This window comes from Bubalus bubalis, chromosome 3 (assembly GCF_019923935.1).
Source record: "Bubalus bubalis isolate 160015118507 breed Murrah chromosome 3, NDDB_SH_1, whole genome shotgun sequence".
Lineage (NCBI taxonomy): Eukaryota > Metazoa > Chordata > Mammalia > Artiodactyla > Bovidae > Bubalus > Bubalus bubalis.
Genome location: NC_059159.1, coordinates 17,603,486 through 17,622,905, shown reverse-complemented (window position 1 = coordinate 17,622,905; position 19,420 = coordinate 17,603,486). Strand labels below are relative to the sequence as shown.

The 19,420-nt window shown below is 42.2% G+C and overlaps 2 protein-coding genes across 3 annotated transcripts in view; one reads left to right on the top strand and one right to left on the bottom strand.

Moving 5' to 3' along the window:
• WNT3 (Wnt family member 3) overlaps positions 1 to 1,067 on the top strand; it is a 52,842-nt gene extending 51,775 nt beyond the window's left edge. For both annotated transcript variants that reach the window (XM_006042301.3, XM_044938868.1), the window contains exon 5: positions 838 to 1,067. The gene's annotated coding sequence lies outside the window, so the exon portion shown is untranslated. The remainder of the gene's footprint in view (positions 1 to 837) is intronic.
• A 5,152-nt stretch (positions 1,068 to 6,219) lies between these two features.
• NSF (N-ethylmaleimide sensitive factor, vesicle fusing ATPase) overlaps positions 6,220 to 19,420 on the bottom strand; it is a 148,389-nt gene continuing 135,188 nt past the window's right edge. The window contains exons 18-21 of the mRNA XM_025279914.2: positions 12,952 to 13,086; positions 11,801 to 11,914; positions 8,337 to 8,392; positions 6,220 to 7,880 (exon numbers count right to left, since the gene is read on the bottom strand). Coding sequence (XP_025135699.1) covers positions 7,835 to 7,880; positions 8,337 to 8,392; positions 11,801 to 11,914; positions 12,952 to 13,086 — 351 coding nt within the window. The 3' untranslated portion in view covers positions 6,220 to 7,834. The remainder of the gene's footprint in view (positions 7,881 to 8,336; positions 8,393 to 11,800; positions 11,915 to 12,951; positions 13,087 to 19,420) is intronic.

Sequence of the window (19,420 nt, the reverse complement as noted above, 5' to 3'; positions counted from 1 at the left end):
GAATTTTTCATAATGCAATAGGCTTTCTTCTGCGTGGACAGCTTGATACAGAAACAGTGGACAAGGGTCTACAAAGTTGGGAATTGGGCCCTAGATCCGCAGGTTTCTCCTAGTCTCTATGCAAGGCAGGTTCCTCTATCAGGCGAGTTACCTGGACTGGGCTTTCTGTTGCCCCAGCCCCGGCTAGAAGGGTGGTGTCGTTCAGTTGTGTCTGACTCTGCGACTCCATGGACTGCAGCACGCCAGGCTTCCCTGTCCATCACCATCTCCCAGAGTTTGCTCAAACTCATGTTCATTGAGTCGGTGATGCCATACAACCATCTCATCCTCTGTCGTCTCCTGCCTTCCATCTTTCCTAGCATCAGGGTCTTTTCCAATGAGTCGGCTCTTTGCATCAGGTGACCAAAGTGTTGGAGCTTCAGCTTCAGCATCTGTCCTTCCAATGAATATTTGGGGTTGATTTCCTTTAGGACTGACTGGTTTGATCTCTTTGCTGTTCAAGGGACTCTCAAAAGAGTCTTCAAAAAGCAGTTCGAAAGCACCAATTCTTCGGCACTCAGCATTTTTTATTGTCCGGCTAGAAGGTGGGAAGGCAGGATTTGGATCCCAGTGTGTAGGCGCTGAAGCCCTGCTGTAGCTCACACGCCCTTCCTCAGTGGTTTACCCCAGGGAGAGTAAGGAGCACGGGACAGCCCCCGCCCTCCGCCCCGTTACCTCCCGGTTCAAGAGAAACGCTGAATGAGACGTGGAACCAACAGCCTCTGAGCTTTGCATCCTGTGGGTGGTCCCTCTGGGAAAACAACCACGTTCCTAATTCTTCCTCTTTGCTTCCCAAAGGGCACTGGGAACGGGTGAAGTGTGTGGCTGGGCAGATTCACCGAAGCCCTACGGGAAGCAGGACCCAGAGCTGGGCTCGGCCCTGAGCATCAGACAGCATGGAATCAGGACTCTTGCCAGACACACGTGTGGTAAATGACCTGGACCCAACCCGCCGCTGCCTAGGGGGCCTCCCTCCCTCTCTCTCATCTTAAGTTTATCACCCTACTCTGGATGGTGTGTGGTTTTTAAAGAAGGGGCTTTCTTTTTTAGTTCTCCAGGGTCTGATAGGGACAGACCCGAGGCTTATCTTTGCACATGTTAAAGAAAATAAAAATGGAAAAAGAAAACAAAAACCCACTTCTACTCCAACAGAACAGGCTGGGCTCAGGTGAGCTGCTCTGCCTGGTGGTAAAGACATCGACGTGGGCAACATTCTGTTTCCCGATGGCTTCTCCCGGTGACATTCCAAGATGCCTGTGAGGTGGGAGTTAGGAAGTAGGACAAAGCCCCGCAGTCTCTTTTTCTCTGTCTACTCCCATTCGAATCTGATAGACTTTCACATTCTGATAAAAGCCATAAGTTTAGCTGGGATCAAGTGGTAGGGAGGCCACGGCCATCGTTAGAGTCAGGTTTCGAGTTTGAAGAACCGGGAGTTCCGGGCGTTTGAAGAGCAGCTGTATGTTCTTCTCAGTCCCCTTTTCTCTGTAACCCTGTTCTGCACGAGAGGCTCTTGTGAACTGCAGTCAGATCTCAAACATCTTTTTCTACCATTCTGCGGTTTCCACCATTAACGCAGTACTTTTTTTTTTTTTTCCTTTCTGTAGTGAACGTTGTAAATAGGTTATGAGTAGGGGGCAAGACTTCTCCAGCTTAGATGGCTTCCTGAAGAAAGTGGTGTCTTTAAAGGGACCATTCTGCCCCTCCCAGCCCTGCTCACCTGCAGATTCTCCATACAAACTCCAGGTTGAGCGGTTGGACTGTAGGTCACCTGAGTATAAACGAGACAGAGGGTCAGAGGGAGAGCAGCCATCTGTTCCTCAAGTTCTGACTCTGTGGCCAGTAGATGGGGAGGATACAAATGATTCCTTCCTTTGCTCTCCTCTGAGGACACATTGTCCTGCATCCTTTTCTTCTTATGGTCTGTGTGAGGAACCAGAAATGCAGAGTTCCTTCACACAGGTCTTCCGGCCTCACCTGTGCGCCGATAGCATCAGTCCATGCAGTCTCAGAAGATCAGGATTAGGTGTTCAAAGTGGGGCAGGCCGTCACTTGCTCCCTGGGGTAGAGCATCTCACAGCTGAGTTCTCCTTGATGCACGCGGGTCCTCTGGAGGGTCTTAGGGGAAGTGAGCACAGTGGCAGCAAATGGCTCTGCCTTAAGGAGAATCAGAAAGAAGAGACGCAGTAGGGGCCTAGGCTAGAACGAAGTGACTCCTTCCTTTCCCCCTTCTCTCTCTGGTCTGCCTAACACTGACCTAAGATACCGGGTTAAGCCATCTTCCTACGTGCTCAGGCAGGTTCGCCCAAGACGATCGTCTAGAAGCCGTGCCTGCACACCCGAATCTGCTGGCATCGAGCCCTGCTCAAGATCCACATGCTACCCCCTCTAGAGAGTCTGAAATGCCCCTCCCCATCTCATCTCCTAAGACTGAAAAAGTTTTAAATCATGTCAACCAGATAATGCTTGCTTTATGTGAGAATTCTTTTGGCAGAATGGATACCAATTTTCACAACAGTCTTTTCCTATCTATGTATTCTATATTAAAAGTGATAAAGTCATGTTTCTGGGGCGTATTCAAGTAGCTGACAAGTAATTATTTAATAATAGTACATTGAGTGCACTGTAATTATTCTCGCCGTAGTCAGGTCATAGTATCCAACAGAAATTTCCTACCAACCTGCTGTATCCAAAGTTTTGTAAAAAGTTGTAGAAGTTGTTGATCTTTTTGATTTTATATTCAAAAAGTCTCTTTTTATAAATATTATTTATTATACAATGTATATACCTTTGAGTTAACTAAGATTATATATTATATAAATATATATATATTTGGAGAAAATATATTTCATCATGCAGTTTTTTTCTGTTAAGTCATTAAAGAGAAGGTAAACAAACTGAAAACGGATACATTGTACAGTGTGTGGAGTTTCCAGAGTCATGCTCAGGAGGTCCAGAATATCAGGTTCTAAATGTGGGAGCCTCCACTTTCACTCTGAAATGAGGGGCCTAACTTAAGGTCATCTCCTCTGTTTTCTCAGCAAGATCACCTGAGATGTCATGGACAATAGGTCTGATCTACTCAAGGGCTTTCTCACAGGCTTACTTTGTTCTAAGTCAGCTTCTAAAAGAATTTCCACTTTTATACCTGAATGACTTGGGCAATAATTCATCTCATAGACTCCAGCACTTCCAATGCACAAATTAATGTCACAGACACTCAAGAGATATGGCTCAAGGATAATGGACCATGGGGTTGGCCACCAACTTAATCCCTTTCAAACCCATGTTTTCAACTCTATTTATTGGGAAAATAGAATTTGCCCTCCTGAAAATTAAACTTTGAGTGGAACTGGCTCTCCCCGCTAGCTCCACTCCAAGCTTTGGAAGGGGCAGCTTGGTGGCAAGGAAGAATTGGTGTGCCCTGGCCTCTAGAATGGGCGTCACTGGAAGGGTTAGACTTATTTGGGCAGAACAGACCCACCAGTGGGCATGCTCTAGGGAGGGCATGCTCTCCTTGGACCGCGGCTTCAAAAGGACTCACCCGAAGCTTACAGGTAACGCCTTTTCAACAGCCAGATGCTGTAACTTAGTTTTATGACCACAGACAATCCTTTGGTCTTCAGGCCTGCCCATAAAATGTCACCTTCAGTTTATCTGGCACAGCAAAAATGTTCTCTCCTCTCCCTTTATTTACCTTTATTAGGAATTAAGTAAATTCATCTCACTTCACAGAAGAAATAACAGGAAAACAGAAGAATCTGCCTTCTGTGGTGGAGGTGGGCTGCCTGGGCTCTAACCTCAGATGAGGGAGGGCTCCTAGAAGTTCATGAATTTTCTTGTGCCCATGACGTGTCTTTAGTACCTGAAAAGCTGAACCCACAAAAATGGTTCATTTGTGCAATGAATGGGACATGGAAAGGATACAGATCTTCGTGTCTCATGAGGCTGCCTGTCTTCGTGTTTCACTTTTACATACAGCTAGTAATAGTCATCGACCCCAGTATTTTGGGTACTTGTTTTTTAACCTATAAAATTGCTAAATGTTCAAATGGTCCCTAGTCACACTCACCAAGCCCATTTATAATCCTTTCTATGATTAATTATGTTCTATGATTAAAGAGAACACAGTTTATAGCAGTGCTTGAACATTTAGTTTCTCCAGAAGCATAAATACTATTAAACATCTAAAAACAAGAGGAAGATCCAAAAAAAAAAAGTCCCAAAGAAAAAAAGAAGATAATGTAATGAGTTGAGCATTATTATTTTTCAAAGCAGTGTTAGTTTATGAAGGAAGAAGAGAGGTCTGAGAGACAGTTCAAGGATGAGATACAAATAAAGGCAGGAGGAAGAAGCAGAGAGCGGGGAACGATGATGGTGACATTATTCTAGGTGCGTTCGAGGATAGTGTGCTAATGTGAGAGGTTGATCTACACACACACACACATGCCAGTGAAGTTGTTGAAATTTCAGCAAAATTATGGTTGGTACAGTGTCATCATTTCTCCTAGCTCAACAGAGAACTTGCTGGGAGGCAAAACATTATCTCTGCATTCATCTTATACTCCCGAAAATAGAGCGAGAGAGTCAGCTGTGTGACGAGTGTATGTTGGGGAAATTTCAAACCCCAGTCCTCCTTGCAAACTGTCTCCACTCCTTGGGATTCCAGCCAATCGCAGGCGCCATCTCCTGCATCTTAATGCCACGGTGTCCACACAGCACACGCCCTCCATGGGCCCGGCTCCAGTCTTGGCACCGCTTGCCAAGCTGAAGAGAAACTTCGGGTCATTTTGCAATAACTTCTGAAATTTACATGCTTTTCTGAACTCTCATACACACCTTTCCCAGTCACTTCTCTGAAGAGGCTGATGGATCAAGCTGTCAGGCAAGGAAAATGAAATCTTTACCTTCTGTGTTTGGGCTGGGTTGGTTGTTTATAGCTGACTCAGTGCTTCGACAAGTCTGTTTACCAGGATTTGATTATTAGACACACTTGAATCTACTTTAAGACTTGTTGCTGAAACTTAGGCTGTTCACTGTAATTTTTAGGATATGAAAGTGAAAGCTGTTCAGCTGTGTCCTACTCTTTGCAACCCCATGGACTACAATAGTCCATGGAGTTCTCCAGGCCAGAATACTGGAGTGGGTAGCCTTTCCCTTCTCCAGGGGATCTTCCCAACCCAGAGATTGAACCCAGGTCTCCCACATTGCAGACAGATTCTTTACCAGCTGAGCCAGAAGGGAAACCCTTAGGATATGAAAAGGCAGCCTTAAAACATATTTCAGGTTTAACTACCATGATCCAGTTTTTCTGTGTTACACTTAAAAAAAAAAGTGTTTGGGTAAAGTTGTAAAACTTTAGGAAGGAAAAAATAACCCCCTTTTTTGAGGTTTCAATTACATCTTCTGACAAAAAGGAGCCTGTTAACAGTTCATCTGCAGAAATGAAGGCAGTGGCCAGAGTCACCATCGCTCTATCACCAGGCTGTGTTGTATACTCGCTCTGCCTAGCATCAGCTCTGAAGAGTTCTGGCAAGGCTGAAGCCCTCCAATCCCAAGGTTACACGGGGACCAGGAAGATCCTCAGAGGCCTCCTTGCAGGAGGGTGTGCACAGCTCCCAGGGGGCTGACCCTGCAGTCAGAGAAGCTCTAAGGACGCCCTCTCCCCACAAGTCTTGCTGGTTTTCTGGGTGGCTGTTAGTCCTACCCTGCGCCACCTCTAAGCACCAGGGTTTAGGCTAAAGATGTGAGAGCTCAGAAACATGCCGGATGGATGAAGGATACCAAAGTGAACCATATGAAGAAAGCTCACTGAGGGCGTTCACATCTTCTGGTTTGTTATGTGTGTCACAGGAAGGGCTACTTCTACTTGGGAACAATTTTCCTTTCTGGTTTACTGCTAACCCGCGTATGGCTTTGGTGTACTTCAGTTTTTTAATAAGAGGAAATAAGTAAAGGGGGTATAAAGATTCTTCTCGTGTGCCAACTTTATATAAAACTGGCTACCGAACTGTATTTGTCAAATCATATTTTCTAAATAATTAAAGTCAGAGATTTTAAAATAAAAATCTTCATCTCCTTACACTAGTTAAAACAAGGAGGGGCTTTTCTGAGCCCCTTCTTCATATCCTCTGGTCAGTTATGCATGTTGTCTTGTACAAAATATTGGTCTGTTACAGGATGTTTTCAAGTATACGTACTCTTTATTGCATTCCTTCATTTGCATTAAACAATATAATATTTGCATTTCTTCAATATAGTTCTGGACAAAACACAAAGACATTAATCTTATTTAACAAGAGACATAAGTTAATACAATGTATGCTGCTTTCACGGGGAGCGAAAAAAGAGGCAAGATCTAAAACAGATGAGGGGATCCAGGATACTGGCCACCAGGAACCACAGAATTTTTATAATACAATCCACTTTTTTTAAGCCACACAATAAGCTAGAGATAAAAACCCAAAAGAAAGCAGATGCAACATATAAATCTAACAAAATATACAGAGAGCAAGATCTGGAGATAATTTATCCTCTACCACAGGGACAGATGAGAGAGCTGCACCACAGACCACCGTGGTGACACCCAAGTTCCCCCTGGTGCCAAGCCCTACGTTAAGTACCTTCAGGTGCCGCCTGTCCTTGAAGCTGAAGCCGCAGCAGCAGCGGGGGAGGGGCACGTGTTCCGCAAGTCTTCTCACTGAACATAACGACCTGATCGCATTTCTTCCAACTCAGCTTAAACTACTGTTCTCCTTCCCTTTGGAAGAAGCGTGCAGAGGGGGAAGGAGACATCTTCAGTACATTGGAATGGATGTTAAAGGACTGAGGAGAGCGTGCTAGAAAGTGGTTTATTTTTTCTGGAAAATAGTGTTTTATTTAGATGCTAGGGAATACAGATAATTTAAAATAAAGGAAGGATACATTCTAAGTAAGTCATTAAGCTAAGGACAAAAGAAAAGTGGTGATACTAAAGAAGCCTTTAGTATTATGGACCCACTTAGACCTGGGCACTAATGAGTGCTGGGAGGGTTGTAAGTTACTTGAGTTTGACACCCTTCTGTTTTGGGGTGTATGCTTTTACCATACACATCTCTCACAGGTTCTTAACAACATCTACCAAGTAGTAATGACCAGCGTTATCTGTTACCACTGAGCACATCACTTACATTAAAGGGATGGCACAGCCAACACGGTAATAATCTGACTTCCTATTAAGGAAGATCTCCTGATTGCAACCTAGAAACATCTCTGAAAATGATCGAGAACAGCATCTTAGAAATTCATAGCCCTGTTTCTTCAGGCAAAGATAACCAGCCTTCTGAGAGAAACTTGAACCAAATATCCAATGACCTGTAGTGTTGTTAGCACAGGGAAGTTGTGAGAGAATCCCTTTGAACCCAGTGCCTCTAGTCACGGCTCCTAGCTTACAGGTGGAAAGTCTTCCTTCTACTAGGCCAACTGCTATTTTGCAACATCAGTATGTTTATTGAGAGTTTTCGGGTGGTGGTGGTAGGGAGCTTAGAACGTGTAGTGTTCATAAGTACAGTATGTTTCCCACGTTTAAGATTGAGCAAGAAGGAATCAGCTTACACGGAGAGGTGAGCACAGCATTCTAAAGCGAATTTACACCTTCCACAAGAGGGAGTATCTCAGTAAGCACAAGGAAGGGAGTTTCATTGCACTCGTCATGCAGTGTGAGCACGTGTCGAAGGCAGGGTTCATTTCACTGTGTTCAGTATCTCGAGGAGGTCGAGTGATGATCCCAGGCCGTCTTCACCTTGGTCACTTTGCTTGGTCACTTTGCGTTTGAAAATAGTTCATGATCATAGTCGAGGGGGCTACTGAAAAAGAAAGAACCGAAACACAACGAAAAACAGATGAAGGGTCTGCAAAAAGCCCTTCACCACAAAACCACACTAAAAGGTTCTTAGTGCTTTATCTACATTTTTCACTATGCATTTGCCATTAGAAGAGCATTTCACAAAAGAAAATGTTTACACTCCATGCATTTAAAAGCAGGTTCCAATAAATATGTACCATCGTGCTTTTTCCTGCCTTGTGACAAGGAAGTTTTGCGAAGCAGGACAGGGAGAGCAAACCAACAGTACAACCCACTTCCTTGCTGGGTCTCCTACACCTACAACACAGCGGAGAATTCTAATAAATGGAAACAAAGTTGTCCAAGAGAGGTTGAGAATTCAAATTCACAGGCACTGTACAGCAACTCTTAGAACAGGCACACAGGTTTACAAGACCAGGGAGTCTGGCTGGAGGTCTCAAGTGTCGTATGTACTTACGCTCCTTCTTCTCTTAAGAGGGCCAAGAATTTTCTCACACGGTATTCGGGATCCATCTAAATACATCAGAAGGAATAAAGAAGACAGGTTAGTTGGTACCTTCTAAAAATGATGCACTTACTTCATGCCAAGAAAATGATTGGTTTTATACTTTCTCAGGGCTTTGGTGAGCCACAGAAATGTGTTACCTGCTCCTTAACCAGTAGTCTGCTACACAGCAAACTGGACCATGTCACTTAAGGGAAGTGAGGAGGGATTTTGGAGCACAGAGAATCGCTATGCATGAGGTCATCCACAGGCACCTCAGCCCAGCGACCCCTTAGCTAGGGCCAGGTGAGGAGGTGGCCCTGAGAAGCATGTTGTGAGAGCAGGGCTGGCCATTCAGGGGGTGCAAATGGCATCCAATTCATAGGGCTCATCCAAGGCATGAAAGTGGGGCCAAAATGGAAGAAGCCAATTGATGCTGATTAAACAGTGAAAAAGTAGCCTATTAACTCTATGACTGATTCTTTAGCTTTTCTTAATCTTGGTGTGCCTGGCATAGTTTTTTCTTCATAATTAATGATAACGGTTGTGCTGAAACTAAAAAAGAAAATCAGTGGGGCTGATTCCTCTGACATGCTCTCTGGATAATCCGGGTCTCCTGGGACTGAGGACAGCATTGTGAGTCTAAGAAAAGATGGGGGACTCAGTTCTCGCTCAGGTTGTAGGGTCTGGGTTGCTATTATTAATTATCCCCATTCATTTTCATTTCATATTTCTTTAAAAAAATTTTCACCATATATCTTTTCTCTTTCTTTTTAATTTTATTTATTTGTTAAGGCTGCACCAGGTCTTAGGTGCGGCATGTGGGATCTAGTTTCCGGGCCAGGGATCGAATCTGGGCCCCCAGCTTTGGGAGTATGGAGTCCTATCCACTGGACCACTGGGGAAGTTCCTCATATTCATATTTCTATGAATTTGCTTAATTTTGTTTTATTCTCATTGGTCTACCAGAGATGTGAAATTGTTTAAAAAAAAAAAAATCATTAAAAACAGCTTTAATTCCTGAAGATGAATTTTTATTGTAAGAAACACACCTAACTTTGAAAAAATGTTCCAGGGCAAGAGTCTATTCCCCAAGAGGGAACTCCCTGCCCTCCAGGAATAGCTTTCAAATGCTCGGCGCAGCTGTGGGTAAATGTGCAATTGGATTCCCCCCTCCAACCACTTTTTTTTAAAAGATCTCTTCTATCCCCCCAAAAATCCAAGTTTCGAATGTATCAAAGTTAAGAGGTCAGACTACAAAGGACTAAGAAAAAGTGTGAATAGTTAACAAGAGAAACATTTTTCCTCTTTGGGAATAGAATTACATATGAATCAATTGTCAAGTTCTTTTTCAAAAAAAAAGGAACTGGCTGGAGCTCTGCTGTAGTCAGTACTTGCAGGTCTTTGCCCATTAAACATATTTAATATGTGTGAGCAACGACTTACTGACTTGCCTGTAGCTATGGAATTAAAAGTCAAGGGAAAGGGAGGAAAAAAGTAATCTAGATAAATGACTTTATTCCCTCAGGTGACATCCAGTCAGAGCAGATCCTCAGCACTGTGCAAGTTTTAACAGAATTGTGTATGGTGAACAGAGAGGTAACATGACTTATATTCAGCTAAACTACATGCCTCTTCACCGAGACTCGGTCTCTCTAAGGCAGATCTAAAGAGAATTCACTCAGCTGCACGAAATCCATTTGACGTGAAGGGGTTCAAACTCAGAGGCCTATGAAGTGTCAGTCGCTGAAGATTAGGTCTGAGTGCCCCACTCTCACTTTCCACCCCACAAACAGAGGAGGCATTAACTTGATCACTGACCTGCGGGCATCAAAGGAAGAGAGGAAGGGGTAGGGATTGGGGAGAAAAACCCACATAGTTTCTTCTATGCAATTATTGAAAAAAAATTGTGCTGAAACTTAAAGAAATGAAGCATAGAGCTGACTGTCTGACAGATTTATCTCTTCCAAGGAAAGAGCCAATACAAATGTATGTGCACCTTTACCAAGAATAATCCTCAGCAAAGTGATTAGTCTGGAACTTTAACTTACTACTCACAAGGAAAAAGAGAAATAAATTGGCTTAAAAAGAGTCCAGCTGAAGGTTTCTGAAAGCCACAATTTTAAAATAAATTGACCAGCAAAGATTAAAAAAGCGTTCACTTCGTGATTGTAATTTGTTATTGGTCTAAGAGCCTATTTCAGCAATAAATGAAGTAAATTTCACCTCTGCCACCCACAGCTCACACTGTTGGAACAACAGGACTGAGCATTAATGCATGATGCTCAGAATGCAGCCAGTCTGTCCACCGAGGACCCAGGAGAGATTCATTCAACAGAAACTGGCTGAGGGCCTGACTATGTGTCCAGCTCTGTTCCATGAGCTGTGGACTTACTAGTGAGTGAGAGCCAAGATCCCTGAACTCATACAGCTTTGAAGGGACACATTTAGTATCTAACTAGTATGTCAGATAAGGACAAGACGACACAGGATAGGCACAGGGAGAGGTGGAGAAGAGAGGTAAGCTGCCAGTAGGTGTGAGAAGGTCTCAAAGAAGCTTTATCTGTTTTTGCCCAGGCAGCAGCCTGGGGCTTAGTTTTCTATGTGATCCTGGATGCTTCAACCCTACAGTAGTTTGAGTGAAATTTCTAGGAGCCCTGCCAGGGGAGAATATATACAGCCTCTGTCTAATCTCTACACTCAATCACCTTGTCCCTTGAAACAGTCTCCCAGGCCCTCTCTGGCATCTGACTTCTGATGGACAATGCCAGGTCCCCCACCTCCACCCCGCTGGATCACTAGCTGAGACCTTGGTTAACTCACTGACAACTGGTGGGACTCTCAGGATCCTCACCTCTAAAATGAGGGGGCAGCAGAAATTGTTCTTTCAAGTCCTTTCTAACTGTAAAACCTAGTGACTCCGTAAATTAAAATTTAATTTTATCATCTTTTCTTCTATTTTTGAATTTTGGCTAAGTTGCTTCAGTCGTGTCCGACTCTGTGCGACCCCATAGATGGCAGCCCATCAGGCTCCCCCGTCCCTGGGATTCTCCAGGCAAGAACACTGGAGTGGGTTGCCATTTCCTTCTCCAATGCATGAAAGTGAAAAGTGAAAGGAAAGTCGCTCAGTCGTGTCTGACCCTCAGCGACCCCATGGACTGCAGCCTTCCAGGCTCCTCCATCCATGGGATTTTCCAGGCAAGAGTACTGGAGTGGGGTGCCATTGCCTTCTCCATTTTGAATTTTAAGAAGTAGGAAAGAAAGTACCAATAAGTTGTTGTTTGATCTCAGAAGCAGGTTACTAACACCAACTTGACTCTGGAAATAATATAGGAGACTTTCAACTTAAAACCTTAGTGAGAGGGAACGATAACACCTGTTGGGATAATATTGTGAACCTTCTGTGTCTGAACCATATGGAGAAGGAAGCATCTTACCTGTAGGGACATCTCAATCAACATTAGTAACTTCTTGATTCCTATCCAGACCTTCTTCCCTTTGACTTGCTGTGTAATTGTGGTGCGTTCTTCATCCTTGAAGTTGCCCAATAGCTACGAAAACAATAAAAGTAAGGAAAGCATTATATAAGGACATCAACAACATTAATTCCCACATTTACTCTTAAAAGAATAGTGATAAGAACTACCTGACTGGTTCAAGCTGGTGGAATTCTCTCATATTTTAAAATCCAACTTGACTTTTCTGAATCCATTAAGTGCAATTATGAAAATGAAAACTGGAATCTTAAACCCTATTTTCTTATGGACCTTCAGTATAATTTAGAGATATGTTTGCTGGGGGAAAAATAGCTCCAATCCATAATAAATATCAGTTAAAATTTTTAACATTCCATTCTAAGAATAATCTGTATATGTCAAAGCAGACTAAATTTAATTCTCTCATTCAACCTCGGCACAAAAACTGCTCAAACAGGTAAGCTGGAAACATTTATCATATAGCTTCTATTTTGTTGGGAGCATGCCCAACTGTACAGGTCTTGAGGATTTTAAGAAGCCTTCCTGACTTTATTGCTGCTAAACAAGTAACTAAATAATCTTTCTTAACACTTCATCAAGTCATTTGTGAACACTAATATTAATCAAAAGTTTAATAAAGGATATATATATATTTTTAAATTAAAGACTATGTCATCCTCAAAAAAGAAAACATTTCCATATTATGAACTTGTTAATAAAAAGGTTCCTTTAAGGCTTTAATTATTGCTCAAATTGATTAACTGCAAGTAAATGGACTGAATGCTAGTATGAAGAACTGAGTTTTCTATATATTGATTATTCTACTTCCTTCCTCCCACCAAAGCTTCTGGCCCAGTAATCTATATGCATTAGTCATGCTGGGCGCAGAGTAATTCATTCCTGGCAGTTTGCATGCTGCTTCCACTGAGGAATGAAGAATTGCTTCACTCTCACTTGTATTTCTCTTTTTCCTCTAATTCCTGAAAGTGACTGGAGGTGTATCCTGGGTCCCGTGTTCTGTGTTAACACAGAAACTAAACACCAGGTGTGATGCCTGGGGCACCTGTAGCTCCTTTCTTTGGGCAGTGTGCACTCCACTTCCTCATCCTCACCTCCAGAGCCTCCAGCAGCTGCTCCCCTGTGGCGATGTTGGGCACATGGATGGTGGTGCTGAAGGCGTTTAGCATTTCCATCTCCTGAAGGACATCTTTGCGGCTCGTGGTCCCAATGATAAGAAGCTTGCGACCCTGATCATAGGAAAAAAAGGTGTTAAAACACAAAGGAAAGAACTCATTAGGAAACTAGACTAAGCCTGAACAACACCCATTTTTTTAATTGTAGAAATGCAAATGCTTAGGCAAAATAGAAGGAAAAAATTCAGAACTATCCTCTTGAAAATCTTTTTGGCCGCATCACACGGCATGTGGGATCTTAAGCTTCCTGTCCTGCAGTGGAAGTGGGTAATCTTAACTGCTGGACTGCTAGGGAAGTCTCTTGAAAAATCATTTAAAAAGGTTATCAACAACATGATTCGGAAAAAGTGACACTTTCTTCAGCATGCAGAAGTTCAGGTTCAGAAAGAAGCAACTGTTCTTTCTCTTCATCCACATCAGTAACATCCTGGGTCAGTAAATCAGGAAGATACACAAACCAAACAGAAAGATACTTTAATATATGTCTGTAATTCATCTCTACAGCCAATATATACATATTTCAACATATGTATGGTTGGGAAAAAAAAAAAGAATGAAAGTCCTTGCCACCCACTTAGCAAGACTTATAGCAATGCTTTTTAGGAGAGGTCCTCAGGTAATAATGATTGTTTACATTTATGCAGCAGTGAAAGGCATGGTGCTATGTTTCACATAATTGTCTCATTTAATGTTTTTAAGTTCATTTTAATTTTTAGCCCCCTAATGTAACAAGGAATGTTTAAAAACTGTATCAGGCTTAGGCCACCATTCCTGACTCCCACATTCCAGAAGCAACCATTTTCTACTCTCTGGGTTTTTCTTCTTGTATTTACTTCCTTATCTTTAAGTAACAATAGCACTCTATTATTTTTAGATCTTTCTTTTCGGCTTTAAATATTATTTCCTGAATTCCTATTATGGAAGATGGAAACTTAATACTAATTTTGCAATAACCCCGCACCTCCAATATGTCCCTTTTCTCATCCTTTCAATATAATGATTTCACAGTCTCTGGTTAAATCTATACTGAGTATTTATTATGATTATATAAATATGATTTATGGCTAAGCCATGTAGTATCTTTTCTTGGGCAACATTTTGTTCTTGTTAAGAGTTAATAATTGCCATTTCCCTCCTTTGCTTAGTTTACCAGGTACTTATCATAAGTTCATCCCCAAATAAATATAGCCACAAACATCATGCCAATATGTCCTAACATGTTAGGGAATTTTAAAGTTTTGGGTGTATTTTTTAAATTTATTTATTTTTGGCTGTGCTGGGTCTTCACTCCTCCATGAGGGCTTTCCTCTGGTTGAACGGAGCAGGGGCTACTCTCTCGTTGTGGTACGTGGGCTTCACACAGCAGTAGCTTCTCGTTTCAGAGCACGGGCTCTACAGCACAAGCTCGACAGCCGTGGTGCACAGGCTCGGCTGCCCTGTGGCATGGAGGGTGTTTCCGGATCAGGGACTGAACCCGTGTCTACTGTACTGGCAGGCGGGTTCTTTACCACAGAGCCATCAGAGAAACCCCTTGGGTGTTTTTTCTTGAGGACACCCCCCTCGTGGAGTCCTCTGTTCCTCAGAGCTCAATCTGAACTGACTGTTCTCTATGCTGGCTGCACAAGCTATAGCTCTAGAATCTTCCTCTCTCCTCTCTGAGATTCCCTGTCTCCTAGCCCTCCTTTTTTTCCCCCCTGTTTATTCCCTCTTTTCCATGGTACACAGACTTCAAAAGCTTCCTGAGAAAAAGTGTACAGGAGGTAAAAACTTAAGACCTGGAAATGCCTTTATTCCATCCTTAATACTGTACATTTCATACTTGATAAGTTTGTCTAGATATAGAGAATAAGGCTAGAAATAATTTTCCCCTCAGAATTATCAAGTCATTGTTCTATTGTCTTTTAATTTTCAATGCTGCTGACTAGAAGACTGATGCCATTTTGATTTTCTGACTCATTGCTTCTAACTTTTAAAAAATACATAACTTAAAAAAAATCTTTTATCTCTATGTCCTATAAGTTACAAACCTTCAGGTAGGTCGCTCTTTATTTCCTGAATGTATCTTTTTTTTTAATAAAAATCACATACTGTTATATTTCATGGATACTACCTTATTTTAGAGCTCTGTGAATATTACATATTTTTTAAAATGTTTTTTATTTTCTCTGCTTTGTCTTTGTTTCCTCTGAGATGACTACTCATATTTAAGAGTTAAAATAATAACTGGAAGCTCTGAATCTGAGGGTTTCACGATAGGATGTTAAGACTTGGCTGATTACTGGGGGTCCCTCAAAGGTCAGGATGTGTACATTTTCCCTAGAGAATCTTTCAGTCTCCTTCCTGAGGGCTATACAGCCTAGTTTCCAACATACTTCATGGGAATCCATGAGGGAAGGGGTCTGGGTACCTCACCACTCAACATGAAGACGTCCATTTACTTCTATTTGCACCACGTGCCTTTTTAGATCCATCTCTCATTCAGTGTCCATTATGCTCCCAAGATTTAAGTATCAGTATTATCTCCACTTTACTGTGGAAGCTATTAAGTCTTATAGATTTGACTACTTTGTTCAAAGTCTAATAATAAATGAGAGAGTGGAATGGAATGGAAACCAAGAATGGAAACCAAATCCAGAATCCAAAACTGTATACTGCCTTTTTTTCATGAAGAAAAACACATTTTAAAAATGTTTACTTGGAAAATGGAAGAAGAATGGACTTTAAACTATGTCACTAGATTTATGATACACATTCCACAGATAGGCCTTTAATTCAATCATTAAACCTACTCTCAGATCTCAGAAACTCAGGGCATTAAAATAAATGAGGGAATAAAAACATTATTATGTGAAAATTAAATATTTTAAGAAACTGAAGATCAGATGCCCAAACAATTACACTTTGGGTTTTGTAAATATTAAACCACTATTGCTAATAAGGCATCCTAGCTTTTCTCAGTCTTAATTGATTGTTTTTGTCCATCTACTGTGACAAGAATAGATATTGTAAGAACATAAACAATGGACCACCAAAGAAACAAAGTTGAGGCTTTCTGGTATAAGCAGTAATTGGCATATCAAGTGCCTGTGCAAAGACTATGAGAGAGAAGTATACCTATGAAGTATAAAGATTAAAGGGTAATCATTGTTATTATTCAAGAAATCAACTTGCTAAAAATCACACACATTGTCAACAGACCCTTACCAAGCTACTGGATGAATCTGGAATAGACCTTACACATACAGAGAGACAGATACAAAAGAGATCATTACAATACAATATGGAGAGGTGCAGGTAAAGGCACAGGATGTCATGGAAGAGGGAAGAAATGTGTGGCAGAGAAACACCTCCCTTTCCTCTGGAGGAGACAATATCTGAACTGTATTAATGAGTGAGTGGGCTGACTTGGAGATGAAGGGGAAGGACATTCTAAGTCTGAAGGAGCAGAAACAGATAAATCCAAAGGCAAAATAACAAAAACCGAGATGTCGGGGGTGGGGGGGAGGTAATTAAAAACACATAAAGACACAGAAGGGCTTTCCTGGTGGCTCAGATGGTAAAGAATCTGCCTGCAATGCAGGTGACACAGGTTCAATCCCTGAGTTGGGAAGATCCCCTGGAGAAGGGAATGGCTACCCACTCCAGTATTCTTGCCTGGAGAATCCCACTGACAGAGGAGCCTGGTGGGCTACAGTCCATGGGGTAGCAAAGAGGTCGGATATGACAGCGACTAACACTAACTAAAGACATATAAGCTTCTATTATGTAACAGTAAAGTGGTGCTTTTTACATTCAAGCTATTTTTCAACATTAAATTCTGAAAACTTGGGAACATATCTCAAAACCACATAGGCTGGTACATCTTCATTACAATTAAAGGTAACTGTTGGGACTTCCCTGGTGGTCCAGTGGCTAACACTTCATATTCCCAATGCAGAGCGCTCAGGTCTGATCCCTGGTCAGGGAACCAGATCCCACATGCTGCAACTAAGACCTGGCACAGCCAAATAAATATTTTTAAAAAAGAACAAAATTAGAAAAAAAAATGTAACTGTTACTTTGCTTTTTTTTCTTTAGGTTTCCAATGTTCCTAAGTCCATATTTAAAGCTCCCTCATTTTGCTCCTCTCTTACAAAGGACAACACTGGCCCTCAAAGAACGGCTTGCTAACCATTCTAAAAGCTGGAATGGCCATTTTCCTAGTGAAACTCTGTCTTACGTTACCAGTGACTATGCACTTCAGAGTGTTGAAAGACTGGGAAATGTGGAGCAACTTATAATGGAGACGCTAATTTATGTTTTGCTTTTCTTCTTGTTTAACAAGACTGCAAACACTGCAGAGAGGTCATGACCCAGGCAAGTTCGGGCCTCAACTTGTAAGCATCATCTTCAAGAAAACACCGAAAAACATTACCAAATAATTAAATTGTGCTGGGTCATTTTGTATATTAATTAGTGGTAGTACTCATGAGGCAGCTTTATCATGAAAAACCAGCTCTGAATATATTTAATATCCTAAATCACACTGGAGAACATTCTGGAGAAAAAGTTGCCAGCAGCATGAGGTGGGAAAGCTGGCTTTAAAAACAGAAGTAGAGCTCAACCCAGAAAGAGAAATCCAACTTGTTCATGTGTGGCTACCAGTCTGAATCTATAGTGCCAAAACATGCCCCTTGATGGGAAAAAAAGAGGCAGAGAGATAACTTACTTGGGAAAAAACTGTTCCCAGAATACTCTTTCCTGAGATTTTCCAGTTCTGATGCAATAAAGAAAAGGCCTAAATAAAATGACTATCTGCCAATCGGATTATGATAAACATTGTTCCAAGGTTAAATAAGTATTAGTTAACTAATTCTTACTACTATAAGAAGCAACTCAGGTGAAAACATTACCATGAAAAAGGCAGGGCTCAGTCAGGTGTTGATCCTTCAAAAAAACACTTCTTTACATGATGAAGAATGAGCCAAGTACTAAGCAGTATCTAAGCCTTTTGCCACACAAAGGACTAACCAGATAATCCACACCCTTTCATAGGTCCTGCCCATTGATTGGCCCCAATAAACTGATTTGTAACAAAAGTTCAAGTGGAAGAAAGCTTTTTTTTTTTTCCTCCCTTAAATAAAAATGCCACCAATATAATACTGCAGTGAAATGGAAGGGCTGATTTTAACCTGCTCACAAAAGTAAAGTCAGTTATGCAGTAAAGAAAGGCCAATTCTTTCCCTATCATTCAGTGCTGAGCAAGGGCAATACACCCTGGGTAAGAAGAATGAACTGGGAACAATTGGAAACCCTGAAATGGATTAAGAAGTGTGTGTGTCGGGGGCCTTAAACTTTATTTTCTCGTTGTTAGAATTTGAAGCTTTTGTAAATAAAAGTGAAGTTTCTCTGAATTTGGAATTTATAAGCCCAGGAAGTAAAAGATAAAATAGATTAGCTGATCAGATCATGAGCACGAATTGACTCTGTTCAAGTATGTATGGCATTATGAGATTTGGTTTGTGCCTCCAAAGTGAGTACGATCCAGCTGGGGAGAGTGAGTAAATATTCAGAGACCAAGGAACACACCAGCAAACACGAATAACGGCTGCGGGGATACAGCACAGGGGCACAGCTTCACTGGCAGAGGGTCTTCTGGGAAGATTCCTCAAGTATCACAGAGATGCTGGTGAAGAGGAGGCCCTGGAGGAGAAGGAATGAGTCCCCTAATTCCCCGTGGGTGGTGGAGGCAGCTGAACTAGAGCACCAAGGGCTGAAAACAGAGTCTTCTTAGAGCGGAGGGGAGTAGGTAGCCTAAAAAAAAAGGACGACTCTGAACGCTAAATCAAGGAAGTTAGTTTAGTATAAAAAGCAACAAGAAACTAAAGAAGGTGCTGGAGGAGGAAGAACTGTGATGGAGAGAAAGACGATCCTAGCAGTTTCATGCCGGGCGGTCCAGTGGCCTGTGAGGAGGCTGCTATGAGAGAGGCATCTCTGAAATAAGGTCTCGGAGCATGTGCGCCCAGGGAGGATCTGCACCTTTTCATCAGTGATGCACACACGTGCCTCCCTTTTAAATGCAAGCCCGGGGTGGGCAGAAAGCAAGGAAGGAGAGGCAAGTTCCCTGAGAGGTAGGGGCTTGGTGCCATGGAACAAGTACAGGCTCCGTCCTTCATAGCTGGGTGATGTGGGTTAGATTACTGAACTTCTCAGCATCTGTCTCCTCCTCAACCATAAAAATGGGATTAAAAATCCTATTTCTACCTGTCAGAGTAGAGCAGGAGGTGAAGGATACTTGGGGAAGGGGGACCTCTGCCATCACTGTCAGGGGAGGCAGGAAGGGAAGGCAGTGAGATGGTCTGCCTGGGATTGGGATGTCAGGAATCTGCGACCTCAGGTCAGGTGGACG